The 21,697-nt window shown below is 43.7% G+C and overlaps 1 protein-coding gene across 1 annotated transcript; it reads left to right on the forward strand.

Annotated features, from left to right (window-relative positions):
• Positions 1 to 593: 593 nt before the first annotated feature.
• Positions 594 to 20,255, forward strand: LOC120842254 (carbonyl reductase [NADPH] 1; the record flags this gene model as incomplete). The annotated part of the gene is given in 4 exon segments (XM_042286633.1): positions 594 to 745; positions 6,582 to 6,663; positions 11,081 to 11,259; positions 20,143 to 20,255. Coding segments are annotated over 4 exon segments (395 nt in total), but the record flags the coding sequence as incomplete, so codon positions are not given.
• Positions 20,256 to 21,697: the final 1,442 nt, after the last annotated feature.

Below are 21,697 nucleotides of genomic sequence, written 5' to 3' on the forward strand. Positions count from 1 at the left end.
ACATATTTTTTTTTACATTTTTTCGTGCTTGGCTTTTAGTGTTTGTATATTGTTTGTGTTCCAAATTTGTCTTGTACCACTCCCCTCTGTAATGCCCCAGGGCCTTGAGGGTACTTAAATAAATAAATAAATAAATCCTAACACTCATAAGCGCAGGCGACACAGAGAGGCATGCAGCCCGTGCAATGAATGCCTGTGAGGCCTGTCTTGTAGGTGATAATGATGATGCAGTACGAAGGATGTGTCTAATGGCGAATTCATTCTGTTCGAGTATACATGGTTTACATCTGTGCCAGTAAGCTTGTGTACAGTAAGAAACGGAGTTTGACTTCTCCGCCGGTCCGCACGTCCCAAGTTCCAACTCCAAAAACTGGGACCCCTTTCCCCCCTCCCTCTCCCCTCCCCCCCCGCTCTCTCTCTCTCTTCTCAAGTCTAACCCTGGGCGATGCCCTCTGCTCGAGCGTTAAAGACGTTATCTTAGAACGCAAGGTGGCGCAAGCTACCGCCACTTACCAAGAATGCCACCACTATAATCTATCTACCGAAGCGGTCTACATGTTGCATAACGTCACGGCCGTCGCCCGGGTAACGAAACCGAAACGCTCACTCCCCGGTTGGTACTCAATCCGGAAGGTTGCGGCTGGTTGGGCGTTGGTGCGCAGGTGTAGCCCGTGGCCGTCTGCTTTTTCGTCCGCCAACGATATCGGCAAATTTCTCGGCCGACATGTCTCCGAGGGTCGCTGTGGTGAGTTTGTACACTTCGTAGTGGGACTATACTTCAAACGATACGTCGAAACTTGAACAGCAACGTGCGACCAAGCAAACGAATGGAGCATTTTTTTTTTTTTTTCATTGCACGAATTCACGATGCGGAAACCGGACGGCGGTGACCTTGGTGGTAGGCAACGTGACAAGCGTAAAAATACAAAATTACATCTTCCGCCCTTTGCTACGTTCTCTCTTGTGTAACCGCGTGATGAATACGCGAGAGCGAGAATCTATGTCTAGGTCATGTGATGCTTATTGCGCGGTGGTCTTCCAGCACTCTTCCGTACTGCTCGCGCGTTTATACAAATGCGACATTGTACAGCTTAGTCAGGTTTTGACTCGTCCTTTCATGATCGGCTCTCCGGCGTTCGCATCGGGTGAGGCGGCAACCTCATTGGCCGAAGAGCGATAATGAGATGCTGGGAAACTTACCACGCGTTCCCTTTCTTGAGCTGTTCGTCACTTTACCTGCAGCTACCAAAGCCATAGCCTTATTCTTTGTAGCGAAAGTCAAAAGCCAAGATCGCATTCTTCTTTTTTTTTTTTTTAATTTTGGTGAGGGCATACTGTATCGATTTTGTATTTACATTACCCTAAAAATGTTTCATGGATTACTATCGCCATATTGTTTTCGATGAAAATGTGGTCGAATAAAGTACTCAAATACTCGACATCCAATTTAAATAAACAATAAAGCTATAAAAAAGGAAGCTTCTCTTTTTTTAATTACTTAACGAGGTAAAGACAACTTATTGTCGTTCTTCGTCAGACTTCTCTCTGACATCGGTCTCTGGACGTAGCGCTCTGAAGTGTTCACCAAAGGTGAATTTTAATAATGTTCTGTTTTTTTTTTGTTTTTGCGGTATTTTGGGTCATTACTTTCTTGCTTCAGTAAAAACAAAAACTAAATCACGGAGACGCAGACGACCGAAACGATAGTGTCGTCTGCTCGCCACGAGAGATAACGCAAAATGTCCATGTGGTTTAACGTGGATCTCGAATCAAACGTGTACAGGGAGCTTATCGCTGAAAGTGAAAAAAAAAAAAAGGAAAAACGCGATTGTGCAAACTTCCCGCCGATAGACCTTCCACCTGTGTCGTCTGCTTTCTGTGACGATGCTTAAATTCACATGTGGCGCATCAGATATAGTCGCTTGTCTGCGTCTGTGTTCGGAGTTCAAATTTACACTTATTTCTTTTATTTACTCATTTACTGAAATGGACCTTCGGTAGTATAAAGCTAAAAAAAATCGTATTTTGACCTCGTAGCAATAAGTAAAGGTCGCTACGAATATCTGTCTGCACACCGATCAAATTGGAGTAGCGCTCTAAGACCAATGGCGTCTGTCTTTCTGAGTGTCGGACCTAAAAACCTTCTCGCATAATAATAATAAAAAGAAAGTTGGGGCTTCAATTTACGTTGTGCAGCTGGTTTTACAGTGAAGCTGTGGTATCACCTGCAACGGTTGCCCAGTGCACTATAGACCCTTTTTATGGAAAACGCCACCAGGTGGTGCTCCATTCTTTGACGTCCCAGAGAAGTTCCGGTTTATAAAAAAAATGAACAAAGGCCACCTTAAGGGTGGGATACTACCCAGAAAAAGCAATTTCTGCGAAAAAAATTTATGGTCAAAAATGTCATATTTATATCCCCCAACATCCAGAGAGTATTCCCAGAAAGTTTCATTAGTTTACAGTGCATAGTTAATTTTTTATAAATTATTTTCGGTTCACCGATGCTAAAGAAAACGTAGTGGTTGGAGCACCTTGAACGCATTTTTCTCCATTCCACTTTTTGGCATAAATTTCAATTTAGGAAAACTATCGTTTTGTTATTACGTAACTTGGATTCATTTTTATGAGTTTTTTCTGTAGTGAAATTTTAAAGGAAAGATAGCTATGTGCTTGTATTATTTTTTTGTCATTTTTCATGCTCAAGAATTAAAATTTTAGACAAAGGATCGAAATTTAAAAAGAAAATAGTATTTGTGTTTATGTGGCTTTTTTGTCATGAAAGATGGTATAATATAGAAATATAGCTCCATAGCTATCTGCTCTGAACTGTCCTTAAGCAATATAACACGTGAAAACGACAAATTTATGAGTAATTTCAAAACGACATTTTTCCTACGCAGGCCCGCCCGCTTTTATCTTTGAACATTTGCAATGTTTTTCGTACTTCACTCAGGTTAACAAACTTTGGCACAAATGTTCTCCACATCAACAGAAACAAGCCCTGTAAATGTCATTAAATCAGACAAATGGTTCAAGCGTTTACTTCTTTTTTTTGGGTAGTGTCCCCTCTTAACATCGCTACTTGAAATGTAGATGAAACGTTTAACCACCAATAGACCGATCTCACTAAAAGTTGGGAGCATGCGTGGCGCCGCCATAACTTTAGTTCACAGGAGGTAGACGGTGGCGCTTAAGAGGGCTCGTGACGTATCGTGCTTTACACTCGCAGAGATCCAGCAAAATTGGCGCACGTGTTAAAGAACGAAGTTCTTCCACCTAACGTCAGCACCCTGAGAAAGCGCCAACTCAGCAATAGACCCTTTCCGAAATTCAGTGCAACCTGGTGGCTCAAGCGGCAGTTTAACTGCTGCCGTACTAATGGCGCCAATGAACCTGTGGTCTGCAGTATTTCATCGGCCGGAACCGTCACTTTCGCAAGTCAACGGCAAACGAGATTGTGCTCTTCACTGTACAGTTCTTTCTCGATATCTTTCAGTCACAAAGATACAACTAGTCAGAACAAAGACCCGACCCAAACAGACGCCTTGATAAAGTTGTATCCGTCAATGAGCTTTGCAACCGATTGCGTGCTACTCGCAGATTGAATGCATCCGGGTTGGAAATCAAAGCTTACGCAGCTCTTGCATTCAATGCCCGCTTCGGATCGTGTTAACGTCTCGATTGTATAGGCCTCGAATCATCAGCTGGGGAGCATTTTCAACCTCTTCCTTCATCAGTAAACAGAAGGCCGCCATTAGTACGACATAAGCCATTGTTCAGTCGTTGATAATGATCAAAACAAGCAGACTGAATTTCGGAAAGGGTTTATTAGGTCTGAGCCCGGCGCCGAGCGTTCCTCGACACATCAATTAAACACGAATTTGAGCCGAACGCTGACGTCATCACTCGTGTCCAATCTAAGCCCTGCGCTCAATCTCACAGCAGATGACGTTGAAATGCTATAGTTTACATGCTTTGATTATTCCAGGTGGTGACGGGATGGCACACCATCCCTTTTAGGTGCTCGGAGTCCAATCTGTGTCCAATCTGAGCCCTCCGTATTGATGGAAAATATCGATCGGGAAAGACGACGTACACTTGTAAAGCGTCCGGCGATTAGGTGGATATCGGTCGTCAATCGCATGTTGTTCCCACCCACGGATACATTAGAGACCAAAACGGCTGCAATCGTTACGCACGACTTTCACGTCAGGCCACTACGATGGCGCTGCTGTCGGCACGACGCACGGCGTCAGTTCTATCGAATCTCGTTTCTGTGCACGAAGGTGAGGCGGTTACGCCCGGGTCCCACTAGGGCGACAAACAGAAACAGCCGACATCGACAAGCCTCGAACACGTGCAGCGTGCACGCGAAGGTATACCTTTGGCAGACTTGCAGTTTTCAGTGCTCGTGAAGTAAGCACGAGTGATTACAAGCCCGCCAAAGATACCTTCACGTGCTTGCTGCATACGTACTTGGGGGCTTGAGGGTGTTGGTAGTTTCTGTTTGTCGCTCTAGTGGGACTCTGCCATAATTAGAGGGACAGAAGAAGGACGACAAGGAAATACGAGGTGGTACCCGAAAGTTTACGGACTGGTGTCATTATGTGGGAAATAAGAAAACTACGCGTTCGTGCCGTTAGATATTACTGCACGCATATCGCACGAGTGGATGTGTCAAGTGGCGTGGCGATAGTACATTCACACGAGTGTACGTATCAAGTGGAGGGGTGAAAGGAGACTCCATTCGCCGGTAGAGTGATAATACAATGTCAAAATCGTCTGTGTTTTGAAAAATAACGCAAAACATGAGCAGCAGGTTTGCGTGAAATTTTGCGTAGTCGGGTACATCCGCCACGGAAACTCTGGAAATGCTTCGTCAGGCGTACGGTGATGCTGCTATGGGACGCAGTCAGTGTTCTGAGTGGCATTCTCGCTTCAAGGGCGGTGAAAGCTCAGTGGAAGACGGCGAGCGTTCGGGACGCGTCCAGAAACCAGCACCGGAGAATATTGCAAAAATTGCAGAACTGATTCGAGAGGAGCTTTGCCGAACCATTCACGAACTGTGTGAAATGGTAGGAATGGACCACGCGCAATGCCAAGCAATTCTAACTAAACATACGCAAATGCACCGCGTCGCCGTGAAGTTCGTTCCTCGACTGCCGACCGGAAGCAACGGCTTGTTGATGTCTGCTTGGAACTTCGCGCCAATGCACGTGCAGACGCAATCTGCATCAAGAGGGTCATCACTGCTGATGAATCGTGGGTTTACGGGTACGACCCCGACACGAAGCGGCAATCTTTCCAAAAGAAAAGCCCGTGTTCACCGACACCAAAAAAAAAAGAAGCAAGAACAGCGAGATGCGCTACCTAAACCATGCTCATCGTTTTCTTCGATGCAAAAGGGATAGTCCACAGGGAATACGTTCTCAAAAAGCAGGCTGTTAATTCATATTTAAACTCTGACGTACTCCGGTGCCTGCGAAATGACGTCCGCCGGAAACGACCTGAACTTTGGTGAGCTACAAAAACTGACCGTTGCATCATGACAACGCGCCCAGTCACACCTCCCTCAAAACCCCCGACTTTTTGGCAAAGAACACCTTGGCAATCATACTCCCTAAACCGACCCGGTATTGCCTGCCACCTGCGGCTTCGCCTCGTTTCCCGAAAATGAAGTTGAAGCTCAAAGGGCGTCGCTTCGACACCGTGGACATCACTCAAGAAGAAGCGCAAAAGGTCCTTGACAGCTTCGCGGAAAACGACTTCAAGAAAGTGTTCCAAGACTGGCAAACACGCTGGGACAGATGCATTCAGTCCCACGGGGACTACTTCGAATGACACTATATAGACTAAACGGATGTGCGATAACAATAAAACGTTCTGTACGCCCAGTCCGGGGAACTTTCGGATACCACTTTACACAACGAAACTAGTGTCCTTTTTTTTTTTTTTTTGTCTTTTTTTTGGCAAGATGCGAATCGATATTGTTGTGACTGCACTGTGCGGGATTTCGCTCCGAGTACGGTGTAAAGCCGCGCAGTCGCACTGCCCCTCCTTACAGAAGGCACGATGTCCGCGACGTACACGATGGCAGAATCGTCTGTGGAACCACCACAAGCGTGTTATGTTTGCTTCATACATACGACTTACAACGCTTACTACTACTACTCATACATACGTGTGTGTGTTCGAACACGTCGGCAAAACCGCTCTTGTATGACAATGTCTGCCTCCAAAAGTGACTGCAGACTGTCTCTTGTATGAGCATGTGTCACTATATATGGTGCCATGTACCGTATCTCCGACTTGGTGTGTTGTCTAACGTCCCATACCGCCCATACGCCAAAAGGGGTCCTCAAGTGGCAACAAATGACGTCACAGAAGCCGGAGTGTTGTCGTCCAACTGTCGGATGACGCGATCCTGGCGGTTGGTCGTAGAAATACTGGCGAAAAGCACGTGCGAGTATCGCCGTCGTCGCGCTGCCGAAGCTTGCGCGAACCGCCTCACCGGAGAGCGACCTGCAGCTTTATATTTTTGTCTCCCTACAAAAATTACTTTTTTTTTTTCGCTTCAGGTAACCGGAAGCAACAAGGGCATTGGACTCAGCATCGTTAAATTCCTCTGCCAACAGTTTGATGGAGATGTCTACCTCACAGGTAAAAAAAAAAAAAAAAGTATTGCTCTTAGTTTCGCGTATACAGTATACTCTGTGTTGTGAAAAAATACTATTATCGATTTAGGAAATACATTGGATGGTGTAAATTAGGCTCCTTAATCAACTGAAGTCTTTTATTATTATTATTAAAGTGTTGTAGGTTAATTTTGAGTGATGAGTTGTTTCTCCCCATCTGACCGAACATAAAGAAGGCTATACTCGTTATGTAATACGCATGGGTACCAATTCTTAAAGTCCCCATTAGGCACCCTTCAGGGAACAGGTTATCGTCTCTTATTTATCGCAGTAAAACAATAGCAGGAAGAATCACCTTCGCTAAAATGTGCGAGTGCAGTGCGGGCCACTGTAGCTTCCGGCCTCGTCCGCACTTACGGGAAACAGTACACACATTCATTTTCTCGAACTACATTCGGAGCGATGCTGTTCGGCCAAGCTTCAAAAAGGTAATTGTTCAGTGCAGATGTCAGTCTGAAAAATAGTAGCGTCTATGCTTTCCCGCAAGGCATTTGGGATCCCTGCAATCGCTGAAATCTACAGACGGAGCGAATGGTTTAAAACTACGTCTAGGCTATAGGTGGCGCAAGCTACCACCCGTTATCAAGCGTACTTGCAGCCTCATTATTGGGTCTCGTAGCGCTAGCGGTACAAACCAGATTTCAAAGTTTCAGAACTAACCAGTTACGCTCATTCGAGAGTTACGCGTGATCTGAAATTTTTAATGGGAAAACGGCGGCCGACGGAGCTTTCGAATACGTGGAGCTGAATATTGGCGCCAGTTACAGAATCCGCGGGCAAAAACGCGTGCTCCATTTTCCAGAAATGTTCAGATAATAACCTAAGCTATTTTGAACGAGATAACGGTAACTTAGGCATCTGGTTTGAACCCCGCTAGCGCTACATTCGGGCGGAGATGAGCATTCGGCAATACAAAATTTACAACTGTAACAAAAAAAAAAAAAAAGTTTCAAAGTTTTGCATTATAAAAAGAAAGGCCTGTGAGTTCACTTTTCTGTACAACACGAGACAGTCAATCACGGCGAACAACAACAAGATCGCAGCGAATGACGACGCTCGTAAACTGATTAGACCAGGCAATACGATGCCTGGACACGCATTGTCCCAGCGCAGATGGGATTTTTCTGATCTGATCGTATTATCAGCTGCGTCGCTTACTATCCCCCGACAATTGTTTGCCCTGATCCTGGTCTCGTACCCCGTGATTGGATGTCTCCGTGTTGTGCGGTTGGATGTCTCCGTGTTCTGCGGGAAAGGGAACAATATTTGCTGTATTACGCCCCTTGCACCCAATGATTTGACGTTTTTGTCCAAATATAATGCACAACGCGCCTAAAAAGAGTACGTTCGGGATCTCCTTCTGGATAAGAAATCCTGAATGTTGAATTTTCCCGCGTCACTAAAGAAGGTCACCGTATAGGCCACAGGAATTGGACACGACCTCGGCCGTGATCGTTCGGCTGGGAGTCGTGTCCAATCTCGGGCACATGGTGGCCTTCTTTAGTGGCACAGGAAAATTCGGCACTTAGGCTTTTTTTATTCAGGTGGTGGTTGAGATGCCCCCCCTTTCCCCCAATAAAAAAATAGTGCCTGTGTATATTTCCATTGCTGTAAGTTTACTAGGACGTCTTTCCGTCGAGAAGTCGTTATTTCTATTGCCCAACAATCGGTATGCCGTCAAAAACAAGCTCCTACCAAAAGCACTTGAGAGCAGACGCAGCCGACTCTGCGAGTTCATGGGATCACTCAGACAGCGTAAACATCGCACCATCATCGTAGTCATGTTTCCGTACGTCTCCTATCATCGCTGAACCAATAATGAACAGAAAAGGTCGAGTAACTTGCGTCTGTGACGCTGGCTTGATTGGTACCATCAACTTATGGCGCTGGCTGCGTCTGAACTTAGGGTGGCATGAAGTATAGGAATCCGATACATTCTACTCCGCTCAGTTGCATAAGACAGCGCGCAATGCGCTGAAAATCTGGGGGAGAGAAGGAGACGGGAGCGCGCGGGAACGTCAGAACGCAGAGCTCTGATTGGAGCGATTAATGGGTAGACCTAGAGCTACAGCTGCCTTGGTGTCCAGTACACTCGTCGAACGCCTTCAAATGCAAGAGCCAAAGGCCGGACGCCCGCGTTCCGCGTTGTAACACGTTCGACGAGTGCAGTGGAGACAAAGGCAGCTACTGCTTTAGGTCTACCCACTAATCTCTCCAATCAGAACTCGGCGTTCTGACGTCCCAGCCCGCTCTCGTCTACCCCTCTCCCTCCGTTTCTCGGCGCATAAGGCACCATGCAGTTCCTCCCCTGGCGGTGGGGACAGCCCGCGCCCGATAGAGCGCATGCGCGTCGCGCCAAGTTGTCCACGCTTTCGCGCATGCGCCGAGGGAGTGGTCTGTCGCCCACGCACCGAGACACCGGATTCACCGAGGCAGAAGAGACGGTTGTCTCCGCTGCTTCGAATTATGTATTATTACTTATTGATGCTACCGACAGCCATGTGGAGCAGCCAAGGTAGGAAGATACATTGTTTAATGTTCACAATAAAGCACACACAGGGCGTGGTAGCACAGCAGGAAATAAAAGAAGAAAAACAGTCGTATTTTTCGCCCGTAATGTGCGAAGAAGCGAAAGCGATAGCTGTGGTCGCGCAATTCGGGTGGGATGGTGCCGTTACGTGCTTTAGGACGGAGGTGCCAAGCGGTTAATTCTCCCAGCCATGGTGATTCGCATCGTGGATGTTACTGACGACTGCCACCAGTGCTCCGTGAAGTAAGTGGGTAAGCGCGGTAGAAGTTTCTAAAACCATCCAACATTATGCGTAGCAAATGGATGCTGCAGAAGTGGAATTTCGCATAAAGCGAGGAATCTTTGGAAACGATTGTTTGAAGCAGACGACCGGAAGATTCTCCCTTCGTTGCGCCATTCTTGGCGGGACGCCAGGACTTCCATCTTCCCTCTTTTCGGGCAACGACGGCCGACGGGAAGTCCCGACTTCCCTCTCCTCGCGCCAAGAGGGGAGAAAAGATTGTTTTTTTTTTTTCATAGCGGCAACGACAGCCCACGAGCTCAAAAGCTCTGCAAAGTGTCGCCCGTGAAGCTATCGCTTTAAACAACACATCACATATATAAATCACGAACAGACACTGAGAAATAAACCTGGCGGCAGCCACCCCTCCAGACTCAAGGGGAAAACCCCAAAGCCGAACGCAGCCCTAGGGACAAGGAAACGCTTTTCGAACTTAGGCACTGGGTTTGAGGCTAGTCTCTCACCGGCGTCCCCGCTAACCTTAACCGAGTGGACCGTGATTTCGATAGTCGCAGCCAGCGTAGACGCCATTTCAAACACGGCTGTTGGCTAAATCCTTGTCTTTTCCCGCTGTTTGTTTGCGTTTCGTGGTGTAAGTGTTTTCCCGGTGACGTTGAGAAAGCATTGTACCACATTTGAAACAAACAAAAACAAAAACTGTAAATGTATTTTGGGGGTACGCGCGCGACAGAAGGAATGCGACTGGGATCATTGTTTTATTTTACGATATATAGGTTTTGACGGCGCCGCCCGCTCAGCCGCGTGTCAAACGACAAAGCGCTTAGCTGTCGAAAATAATTTACAGCAAAAGATAGCCGAAAGGCATGTATATTTCACGCGCGCAAATAAAGTGTTTACCGATAGACAGGACTAGGACATACAATTTAGCAGGGGTTAACAGTAGAACAATATATTCTACGTACTACACATAGCAGCGTTATCCGGAAATGATTTTTTTAGAAAGATCTCAAATAAAACAGCACTACAGTGTCGACGAGTGTCATCTTGACGATTTGACGGAATCCAAGAGGACTTCGTTTTGGGGCACGTTTTGGGAAGAGCTTCCTTTCTTTACACCAGCACCAAGCCAAAGGAGCGAACGTGACTCACCCGTTCCCTAACCCAACCCGAACAACTATTTTTGAAGATAACTGAGAAGGACTCTACGCAAATTACCTTTTTTGTTTTTTTGGAGGGGGGGGGGGGGCGGGAGAGAAAGAGAGAGAGAGAGAGAACAGTTGTCATTGTTCGCAAAATCGCGTCGATGGCGGCGTTCGACGCGAGTTTGCTGCGCTTTTTGCAAGACTCCGTTTTGTTAGAAACCTCCGCGCATATCGTAGTGTAAGAACGTCAGAAATACATAGTCACAAAACTCGAAGAACAACACTGACGGCAAGACTGCTGTAAGAAGCAAAAATCTTGTTTTGTGCGCAGCCCCTCCCTTCACAAGAGCCTGCGTTTGAGATGATTATTTCCCATTTTTATCGCTGGGGGCTAGGATTTCGGTCCCTCAGATTTTCTTCGAGTAAGTAAAGCGTTTGTTTGGAGTGTGGTCCTGCTCCTCTCGAACAGCCAGGGACGAGAAGCGAGGCAAGGCGGCCGTAAAGGAGCTGGAGCAGATGCTGCTCCACCCCAAATTCCACCAGCTGGACATCGACGACCCGGGAAGTGTCCTGAAGCTCCGAGACCACCTGAAAGACACCTACGGGGGCCTCGACGTACTCGTCAACAACGCAGGCATCGCTTACAAGGTACCCAGAACGCGTACGCTAAGGGCCTCGCCCAACTAACGGAACAATTAGCAAACAATATAGTCCCTGAGAGCCTCAAGCAAGACGTGGCGAAGTATCCAAAGCATCTATACAAAGTGTGTCCCCCTCCCCCACCGCAAAAAAAAAGATATATATATATATATATATATATATATATATATATATATATATATATATATATATATATATATATATATATATATATATATATATATATATATATATATATATATATATATATGGGCGGTTTCATTTGGATTCAGGCAACGAGTGGCAGTCGTATTTTTTATTTTGCTTCAAATTTTTATATTTCGTGACTCATGTTCCAAGAACAACAATCTTTTTTATTTTAATGTCCTGACGTGTTTAGTTTCTGAGAAAAAAAAAAATCTGAAAGAAGCGGGAAAGAGCGACGAGGTTTTGACGATTGTCGTGTGTGGCGTTTTTGAACCACTCTCAATATCAAAGTATTCAAAACAGAGCTTCGATATTTTTTTATTGTAATATATATGCAAGTCTGTAAAACGACATTCCAACTACTATTAATTACTCGCCGATACAATCTTTGTAAAAATCCCCAAACATGTCTGCGCGAACAACTGTGACCTAAACTGCTGATTTTTTTGTTAGTCGACTATGTTTATTTTTATTTTTAAAATATTACTACGTGTAGAACCTTTCATTGCCTTCCACATATAAAAAGTTTCTGTCTTATTCACGTACGAGTACTGAGAAATAAATTATGCAACAGAGACGGTTTTCACTTTTTGTTAAATTTCAGCTCGCTGTAAAAGAAATTAAAAAAAAAACATTTTTAAGTTTTTTTTTTGTTGCGTCGCGTTTTGTTTTTGCTTTTTTTTTTTTAGCCAGCATACATTCTGTTAGAGGTATATGCACTAGTTTCGTATTTTAAGCCTCTAAATATGCTAAAAAAAAAAAAGCAAATGCTGATCGTGGGTTTATGGGTTATAGCTAGGGCTCCGTTTTTTCGTAGTATATTTTTCGTAAAATTCGGAGGGTGTTTTTCGGAGTTTATTGTTTAGCGAAAATTTGATGTTTATTGGAGTTTATTTTTCGTAAATCCCCAATTTTCCGAAATTCGGAGATTAATTTCGCAGTGTTTCCTATTAAAAACTAATAAATAATAACCGGATGCAAACGTATGCCAGATAAAAAATGAAACGCCCTTGTATCAATGAAGATTTCTTCAGTTGAATTTGGCGTTGGTGTCATTGGCAATACTAATTTTTCCCACGACAAGTCGCACACAAATGTGGCTTCAATTAGCGTCGATACCTTAAAATCAATAAACTGCCGGAGCTAGCCGCAAGATAGTTCGTAGTCATCCAATCAATCTATCCCGCGGCCGCGCGAGGTGGAGTGGTTAATGGATGTAGTAGAGAAGTTTCAACTGCCCCTATCCCCTATTTTATACAATCTCTATGGTCCATAGCTTTCACTGTTACGGCCAAAAACATACCCTCTCCTTTCTCCAAATCCCACATCCCATGGCCAAGAGTGGAAACCAAAAAAGTGGCTTTTGTCGTGACACGAATGGTACGATGACCTGTTTCCCTGAACCAGCCTTGACGAGACAAGCCGTAAGACCCCCTTTGGACAACGGTCCGAGGCTCGAAAGATAATTATGGTGCCATTTTCCCAGGACCATTGATACTGCGCTGCTAAAATTGTAAAAAAAAAAAAAAAAGCTTTTTTTTTTGTTGTGTGTGTGTGTGTGTGGGGGGGGGGGGGGGGGGGTATGGGCACATAGCAATTCGGAGTTTATCGGATAAATCCGAATTGACAAAAATTTTACCGGCGGGTGTTTTTCAGTTTCCCGGATTTCTCCGAAGACACGGAGCCTTACTTATAGCTGTATATTTTATTCTTTATTATAATAATCTAAGGAACGTTGAATAAATATTCATATAAAAGACTTGAATGTCGTTAGGCGTATAATAACAAGTTGCAATTCCAAACGTCTAAACACTATAAATATCGCAACTGCCGAAAGCGGGTTTTAAGACAATTTCCGCCGGTGCCATGATTGGAGGGGCCTCAAGGCTAAACCCTATGCGCTACATAATCTATACTACGTTAGAAATATCAAAGTTTAATATTGTAAAGCATTAGAGTAAAGTACACTTCCTGTTGGAAACTTCGGTTTTTAACTGCAAAATTTTATATTTCTAATGCGAAATTCAAGTTGATAACAGAACCGAATAATTTTTTAGCATATTCAGAGGCTTAAAACTCAAAACCAGAATACATTCCAGTAACGGAATGTATTCTGGGTGAAAGAAAGATATATAAAAAAAAAACGCAAAGCAAAAAAAAAAAAAAAAACTTTTTATACGGCGTGCTGAAGAACAAAAAGTAAAAACCTTCTCTGTTTCATAATCTATTTTTCAGTACTCGTACGTGATTAAGACCCAAACTTTCCATAATGTGGAAGGCAATGAAAGGTTCTACATGTGGTATTATTTTAAAAACAAAACTGAACATAGTCGACTAACAAAAAAATCAGCAGTTTAGGTCACAGTTGTTCGAGGAGGCATGTTTGGGGATTTTTACAAAGATTGGATCGGCGAGTAATTAATAGTAGTTGGAATGTCGTTTTACAGAATTGCATATATATTACAATAAAAAAAATGTCAAAGCTCTGTTTTGAATACTTTGATATTGAGAGCGGTTCAAGAACGCCACACACGACAATCGTCAAAACCTCGTCGTTCTTGCCCGCTTCTTCGAGATTTTTTTTTTTTTTTCTCAGAAACTAAACATTATAGGGCATTAAAATTAGAAAGGATTGTTATTCTTGGAACATGCGCCACGAAATCTAAAAATCTGAAGCAAAATAAAAATACGCGACTGCCACTGGTTGCCTGAATCCAAATGAAACCGCCCGTATATATATGGGTGGTTTCACCTCAAATCGTGCAGGCAAAAAGGGTCGAATTTTTAATTTCGATGAAAAAAATATATGTTATGGCGCCGTTTCTAAAACCGCAGTCGACACAAACCAAAAGTCGTCGGATTTTTTGTTCTCGACTTATGAATTTTTAAAGAGGCCGCGGCGAAAAGCAGTGTTTTTCACACCCGTCGTGGGTCGGATGTTTCGCTTGATCTCCCGCCATGGATTTTCAGTCCACATTATATTATCTTTTTTCAAGCACTCTGTGGACACATTTAAAGGGCTCCAATACAATGAAATAATTTTAGGCGTTTTGCTTTTTTTCTGTAAAAATGTCAAAAACGCCTCCTCGGTCAATTGTTGACGAACTTTGACAATTAATTACTGGCGATCTACTTGGGTTACATCGATACTTTTTATGTCCACGGAGAGCCCAAAACACGTTCTTTATATGTATTATAAAATGACTCGGTTGTATAAAATATTTTTTTGCGGTACGTTTACGTTAATGTTATGTGAAAACCAAAAAGTACCATTTTTGAAATTGATTTTCTCAAAAAAACAATTTTTTATTTTTTTTTATTTTTTTGTTAAAATGTAGATATGACAGTTTTTTATGTGAAAATCAAGTCAAGAAAGTGTATATATTGTTTGTATGTTCTATATTTAAGCATCAATATCGTACAAAAACCTGTTTTTACGGCTCGAAATGGACTTGCGAATTGCGCGTCTTCACAAGCTTGGAAATAGTTTTTTTTTCTTTTTTTCAACGTTCCCACATAAAAATGAAATACAGTATTTCCACCGTGTTATATTTATTGATTTTTTAAATTTAATTATAGGCGGCAAGCTACATCGGAGGAGTTCCAAAAAGAGAAAGCAACACTTCTTAACAGACCAGCAGGTGTCGTAAATTATTAAAGTGTAGGAGTCGGCAGACGTCGTATTGATTCGGGGCCCTCATTGGCCTGCATGAACGTCCCGCCCTTTCGGAGCCAGCAGATGACCACGACCTTTCGCGCTCGTTGTGTTCGATAGGACGGCCCGTGACAGTAAAGCGAGCAGCGCACCCTGTGTCACGAGGAGTGAAATGGTACGATTGTGTCGTTGACACGGCGAACAGTGACAGCCTCCCAGGAGGAGTCAGTCAGAGTATTGCACAAGGGAAAGCAAAGGAATCGTTGCCTAAAAGGATGAGGACACCACGGCCTTACAATATCGACGGTCAACAACTGTTCTGCCAGCCAAAACAACGCCGCGTGCGGGCTAAAACCGGCGGCGCGGGACAGAAATCCCGCAGACGCACATACGAAGATGGGCCGGTTTTGTTAGGGATGTGGGGAAATTTGAAACCAGACATCCGTGCATGCGTGAAACGATACCGCCCGTCTGCCCTAGCTTCGAGCGCCCTATCCTTACTTTGAAACGGCCGTGCTCTCTCTCTCTCTCTCTCTCCGTGGAGATCCGATAGCACCGAAGGGTTATCTATTAAACTTGAGGAAGAAAACGAGAAGGGACTGTTTAAGTTTAATTATCTCCACCAACCCTCTCGTTCTGTCCTTATAAAGGGTTATCTCTTTTGGAAACAGCAAAGCCGGGAGACTGACATTAAAACGAGCGTGTTGGTAAATATACTTGTGTTTGTATTCTGCCCGGAGACTAGTTGGGTCGAAGTCAGCCTCCTTGTCAACTATAATCATTTGTGAAGAGTGGGATTCTCCCAAGATGAAAAGTTAGCGCCGGCTGACGTGTTCTTTTGAAAAAGGGAAGGGGAAAGAGAAAGTTTGAGTAACTGCAGAAACTACCTCGAAAGCTCCTCTCCCGATATGAAGCTGGAAGCATAGTCTCGGTTACCTTCTCGCGCATCGCCTGCTAGAATCTATTCTTCACTTTCTTTCGTACAGCCGCTGTTCCGCACAGCCGTCGTGGATGTGCGTAATAGAGGGAGGAACAGATTCGAGCATCATCTGGACGCCGTCATCCTGCCAGACTTCATTGTCGTGGGACCGACTCGTGTTTCTTCGCCCCGCTGAACTTTGTTTCTCGGGTGCGGTTTTTTCTGAACTTTTTTTTTTCAATGTTTTCCTACTAACTGTTTGTTATCACTGTTCAGTTGTTGGGTTTATTTCGTCATGGCGTAGCGGCCTGGCGGTGATGTAGAGAGCGTGTTCGCACGCATTTGGTTGCGTCCCGTTTAGGGAATGCCCGGAGGAGTTGGTTTTTGTTCTTGCCATGTGCGGCTGAGTTTTCCCGTCTTTATTAAATTATTGATTTTTTATTTGTTTTACCTTTACGTGCCGTCGACGTCTTTGTCTGACTCTCCACCAGGCGTGGACCTATCGCCTTGCCACCGCTCGAACCTAAATACTTTATTTTTTTAACGCAATTTTCATTAAGATTGGAGTTGGGCAATTTAATTCCTATTTATTTATTTTTATTTCCTACCCCTCTCCATGACACACTCTCTGTGTGTTTCGGACCGTTTCTGTGTCACCACTTTTGTGTATTACGGAAGTGACAGGACATTCCCTGGTGACCTGTGCGATGTGCGGTGAACAAACCCCCAGTGTTTGGTTTCGGAAAGAATTGTATATAATATATCGACGATGTGGTGACTTTCTTTGTCTTAGTAATATGACAGCTAATAGCTAGTCGTGCTAGTTTACTGTGAAAGGTTTATAAATCGAAACAATACAACGTCTGTGCCTTTTGGTTATTGAAAGTCTGCTGATTGCAGACTTTCAATAACCAAAAGCTGATTTGGTTAGATATGTATCTCGTGGTTCCCGCTCTTATCAAAACATACATAAATATTCAATACCACAAAATCCGTTTATAATTGATTACAAAATACAGAAGAAAATTCAAGAAAACTTTTTCACTATTCATAGAGACGCATGGGTCGCTATGTCTGACTTAGGTCTTGCAAAACAAAGACGTCTTTTTCCGATATTGAGGCCTAAATATAAAACATACAAACAAAATATACACTCTCTAGGCTTGATTTTCGTGTAGACAACTATCATATCTACATTTGAACAAAAAATAAAAAAAATAAAAAAAATTTTTTTTTTTAGAAAATCACTTTCAAAAATGGTACTTTTTGGTTTTTGCATAATATTAACGTAAACGTACCGCAAAGGATATTTTACACAGCCGAGTCATTTTATAATAAATATAAAGAGCGTGTTTTGGGCTCTCCGTGGACATAAAAAATATCGGTGTAACCCAAGTAGATCGCCAGTAATTAATTGTCAAAGTTCGTCAACAATTGACCGAGGAGGCGTTTTTGACATTTTTACAGAAAAAAAGCAAAACGCCTAAAATTATTTCATGGTATTGGAGCCCTTTAAATGTGTCCACAGAGTGCTTGAAAAACGATAATATAATGTGGACTGAAAATCCATGGCGGGAGATCAAGCGAAACATCCGACCCACGACGGGTGTGAAAAACACTGCTTTTCGCCGCGGCCTCTTTAAAAAATTCATAAGTGGAGAACAAAACATCTGACGAACTTGCGGTTTCTGGCGACTGCGGTTTTAGAAACGGCGCCATAACATATATTTTTTTCATCGAAATTAAAAATTCGACCCTTTTTGCCTGCACGATTTGAGATGAAACCACCCATATATATATATATATATATATATATATATATATATATATATATATATATATATATATATATATATATATATATATATATATATATATATATATATATATACCCTATTGAAAATTCTCATTTGAATGAGAAATTTCTGTGTCCAATAAACACATATGAATCATACAAGATATATAAGAACATATAAGAACCGTATAAGAACCATATAAGAGCTATATAAGAACTATATCAGATATATGAGAACATACAAGCACCATATAAGAAACTAGTGGGAAGTTTCTTATAAGTTTCTTATGGGGTCCTTATATATCTTATATATTTCTCATATAGTTCTCATATAATTCTTATATGGTTATTATATGTTCTTATATATCTTGTATGATTCATATGTGTTTATTGGACACAAGAAATTTCTCATACAAATGATTTCTTTTACTAAGATATATATATATATATATATATATATATATATATATATAGGATTTGTGACACACAATGGACCCCTAAACTGACCATATGCGCTGGAATCTACGTGCTCGCTGGACCGGCAGTCACACGTCTACCACCGTGATCTTGACCACACGGCAGATCACGTGACCACGGGGTTGATTCCATAACCACGTGATCCACCCCGTGATCACGCTCCCTCCCATTCCCGCACGCAGAGTTGGATCGCAATCAGCGTTGGCGGCAACGCGTTGCACGTAACGGCGTTACCGGTTACACGTTCCTTTTTCTTTGGTAACGTGGTAACGTACTCGTTGCATTTTCAGAACAATAACGTTGCATTCTCAGAACAGTAACCTTACTTATTTTGAGTAATCGGTGACTTTGTTACGTTACCCGTTACATATTCTTCCGGAAAATTTCAAGATTACACTTCATTTGTGTGTGTGTGTGTGTGTGTGTGTGTTTCCAGGCCCCAAGTTATATTAATTATTGCACTTGTCCTTCATTTTCTTCGCGAATGTCCAGGTGGAACTGTAAAAAAATGCTAAGGAAACTATTTTTTAAGTTTCTGCACGGACACAACATTTCTTAAACTATGGTGCATACCGCGGTACCGTCAAAACAGTAAAACGGTTTAACTTATACATAAATAAGTAACGCAAACGTGACGTGTGTTACTTTTTATGAGTAGCGGTAATGCGTTCCTTTCATTTTCGAGGTAACGGAAGCCGGTAATGCTTTCCTTTTATTTGCAAGTAACTATATTTCGTTACTTTTTTTTTCGGTAACGCCTGCAACACTGAATCTGATGATGGAAGGGGGTTTCTGGATTCGTCCGGCGAGCGCATATAGACGTTTGCAAGTGCGGCCTCTGGGCTCCGACATCTTGCGGGTGCTGCGGGTAACTTGTACGATAGTCAAGCATTGCTGGGGCGTACCCACGGCTTCAGCAATGCTTGACCATCAGACGATGTACCCACACCAGGAGCAAGATGGCGGCGCCCAGGGGCTCTACTTACAAACGTCTATAGCTTCCAACTCACCGACAGCTTAGGGGGGATCGGAGTGTAGTCTATTTGGTCTACATAGCTATTCAAACGGCGTAAGGAATGCGCCCGAAGCTCCTCACGCACCCTGATTACCGTTAGCCACTGTTCCTTCGTAATGCGTAAAAAATCCGCTTTCGCACCCTCAAAAAAAAAAAAAAAAAAAAAAAAAAAAAAAAAAAAAAAACCCTGCTAGTAAAAGAATCTTTTGAAATTCTTCGGCTTATCCATGTTTTGCATCAACATCAGAGTATTGTAAGGAAAGGAAGAGAAAGAAGGTGTTTTGTTGCCGTAGCTTGGAATGTCACCTTTAGCATATTTTGCGCCCTAAAAAGTTATTTTCAAGCATTCCCTAAAAGGATTCTTTGTGAAAAACATATAAGGAATTCTTTTAAGATCGTTTTTTTTTGTTGTTTTTTTTTCTTTTTTTCAGGCAAGAGTTTTTCTTTTTGTTTTTAATCTTGTATTTGCCTTTTTAGTGCGCCGGGGGACGAGAGTGCTTGAGGCGAAACCGTTCTTTCGTCCCTTTAATATTTTTTTTAGTCTGCGAGGTGCGCATGTCGCGTTGACGCCGTGTAACTCGTCACGATTACTGCCTTTCCTGGTTGGTTCAACGACGCGTAGCCGATATCTGGTGGTGTTTGTTTGGCTCACTCTAAACTCGTCTCCGAGTACAACGAGCCCTCTAACGTAAGCGACCAATGAAACGGATAGGCTCACATCTATCGTTTTACGTAATGTATAGGAATTGCTTTTGTGTTTCTGACAGAGTTATATTTTGGGCTAGTTGCTGATGCCAGCTATTTCTCCCCACGTGCGCACGCAGCGAAGTGCCACGGAACCCTTCGCGGAACAGGCGGAGGTCACTGTCAAGACAAACTTCTTCTCGACACTCAACGTGTGCAAGGAGCTGTTCCCGCTGCTGCGCCCTCACGCCAGGTATACGACAACCAAATGACTGCGTCGTGGGTTTGTTGAGACAGTGGGGAGTTAGACTGCTGGCCTGGGAGTCTCTAACGCGCATCACGCAGTAGTGATACACGACCCCACGCCGGTACGGTACGGGCAGAAGTGTGGGGATTGGGCCCAAGATCTCTGGGTTCTGCAGAGCGAGCTTTCGCTCCAAGTGCACTGAGCTGCGCTGCCGCTAACACACTCGGCCATCGATCTTTCGCATGGCCGCAGAGGTTTAATCAAGGTCTTCTTGAGAAGACTGACACGGTTGCCGATGGCAACTTTCAGAAACACGTTCCTAAGAAAAAAGATAAATAATAAAAAAAAAACGGCACTTCTAGAAAGCGAACGGACTACGCAGTATTTAGAAAATCAAGTACGTTTAGCTGAGAAGAAAGATGGTTTGAGAAACGCATTGAGTATCAAGATCAAAAAGATCCCCACACAAAATTCGCAACAAAAAAAAAAAAAAAAAAAAAAGAATTAAGTGAAAAAGAAAAAATATTTCGGCCATTCTTATAGTTCAGTTTCCGGCACGTCTTACAAAAGTCAATTATCAATTTTACTTCGTTTTCAGTCCAATTAAAGCCCGATTCACGCGGTGCGAATTCTTTTGCGATTTCGCAGCAGCGGCGTTCTGCACCTCAGCCTCCACCACGCTATTTTTTGCCCCACGATGCGACGTCGCAACTGCGAAATCGGAGGTAAAATCGCACCGTGGGAATTAGGCTTAATTAAAAACGAAATAAAAGGCGTGTATATGGCCTCAAACTTAAACTAAAACCCGCCTAAGCGCACCTGTGACCACGTACACGATCTTTCCGCTCTGCGCCGATTACGCCACCAGGTGTCCGCCCCACAGGTAACGTGAGCAGTGCGACGCAAGCGCAGAGTGAACGGGTCGACGTTGCAGATGCACTTCAGCGGGTTAGTTTCGATTTTAAAACCTTGTACTGTAGCTTCGTTTGTGCGGTATATATCAGACGCTGGGCATACGTCCAACGCTCAGTGACGGCATTTTTCTCCCGGGTGGTAAGCGCTAGAAACGTCTATAGGGAGTATTCACTGGACGCCTTATTTGTGGGTGCTGTTTAGAGCGCATGCTCAGAACGAGCTCACATCAATAGGCTGCTAAGACCGGCACTCTTGATGGTGCGGAATGTACGTTGCAAAAGAACTGTGGAAGTTCGCCATCAGCACGCGCTCAGCATTCGCGCACACAGCTATGGCCGTCAGTGAATACTCCCTATAGCGCTCACTACGAATAAATCCACCTTAAGCGTTATACGCATGCGTGACGCCGCCATAACTGTAGTTCACAAGAGGTAGGCGCCCGTGCACGGGACAGTTCGTGCCGCCTCTAGCCCGGTCGTCGCGCGTGCATGCAGAAAGACTGCAGGCATAGCCTCCTCTATTAGCGGCGAGAT

Source organism: Ixodes scapularis, unplaced genomic scaffold, assembly GCF_016920785.2.
Source record: "Ixodes scapularis isolate PalLabHiFi unplaced genomic scaffold, ASM1692078v2 PGA_scaffold8__174_contigs__length_109621045, whole genome shotgun sequence".
Lineage (NCBI taxonomy): Eukaryota > Metazoa > Arthropoda > Arachnida > Ixodida > Ixodidae > Ixodes > Ixodes scapularis.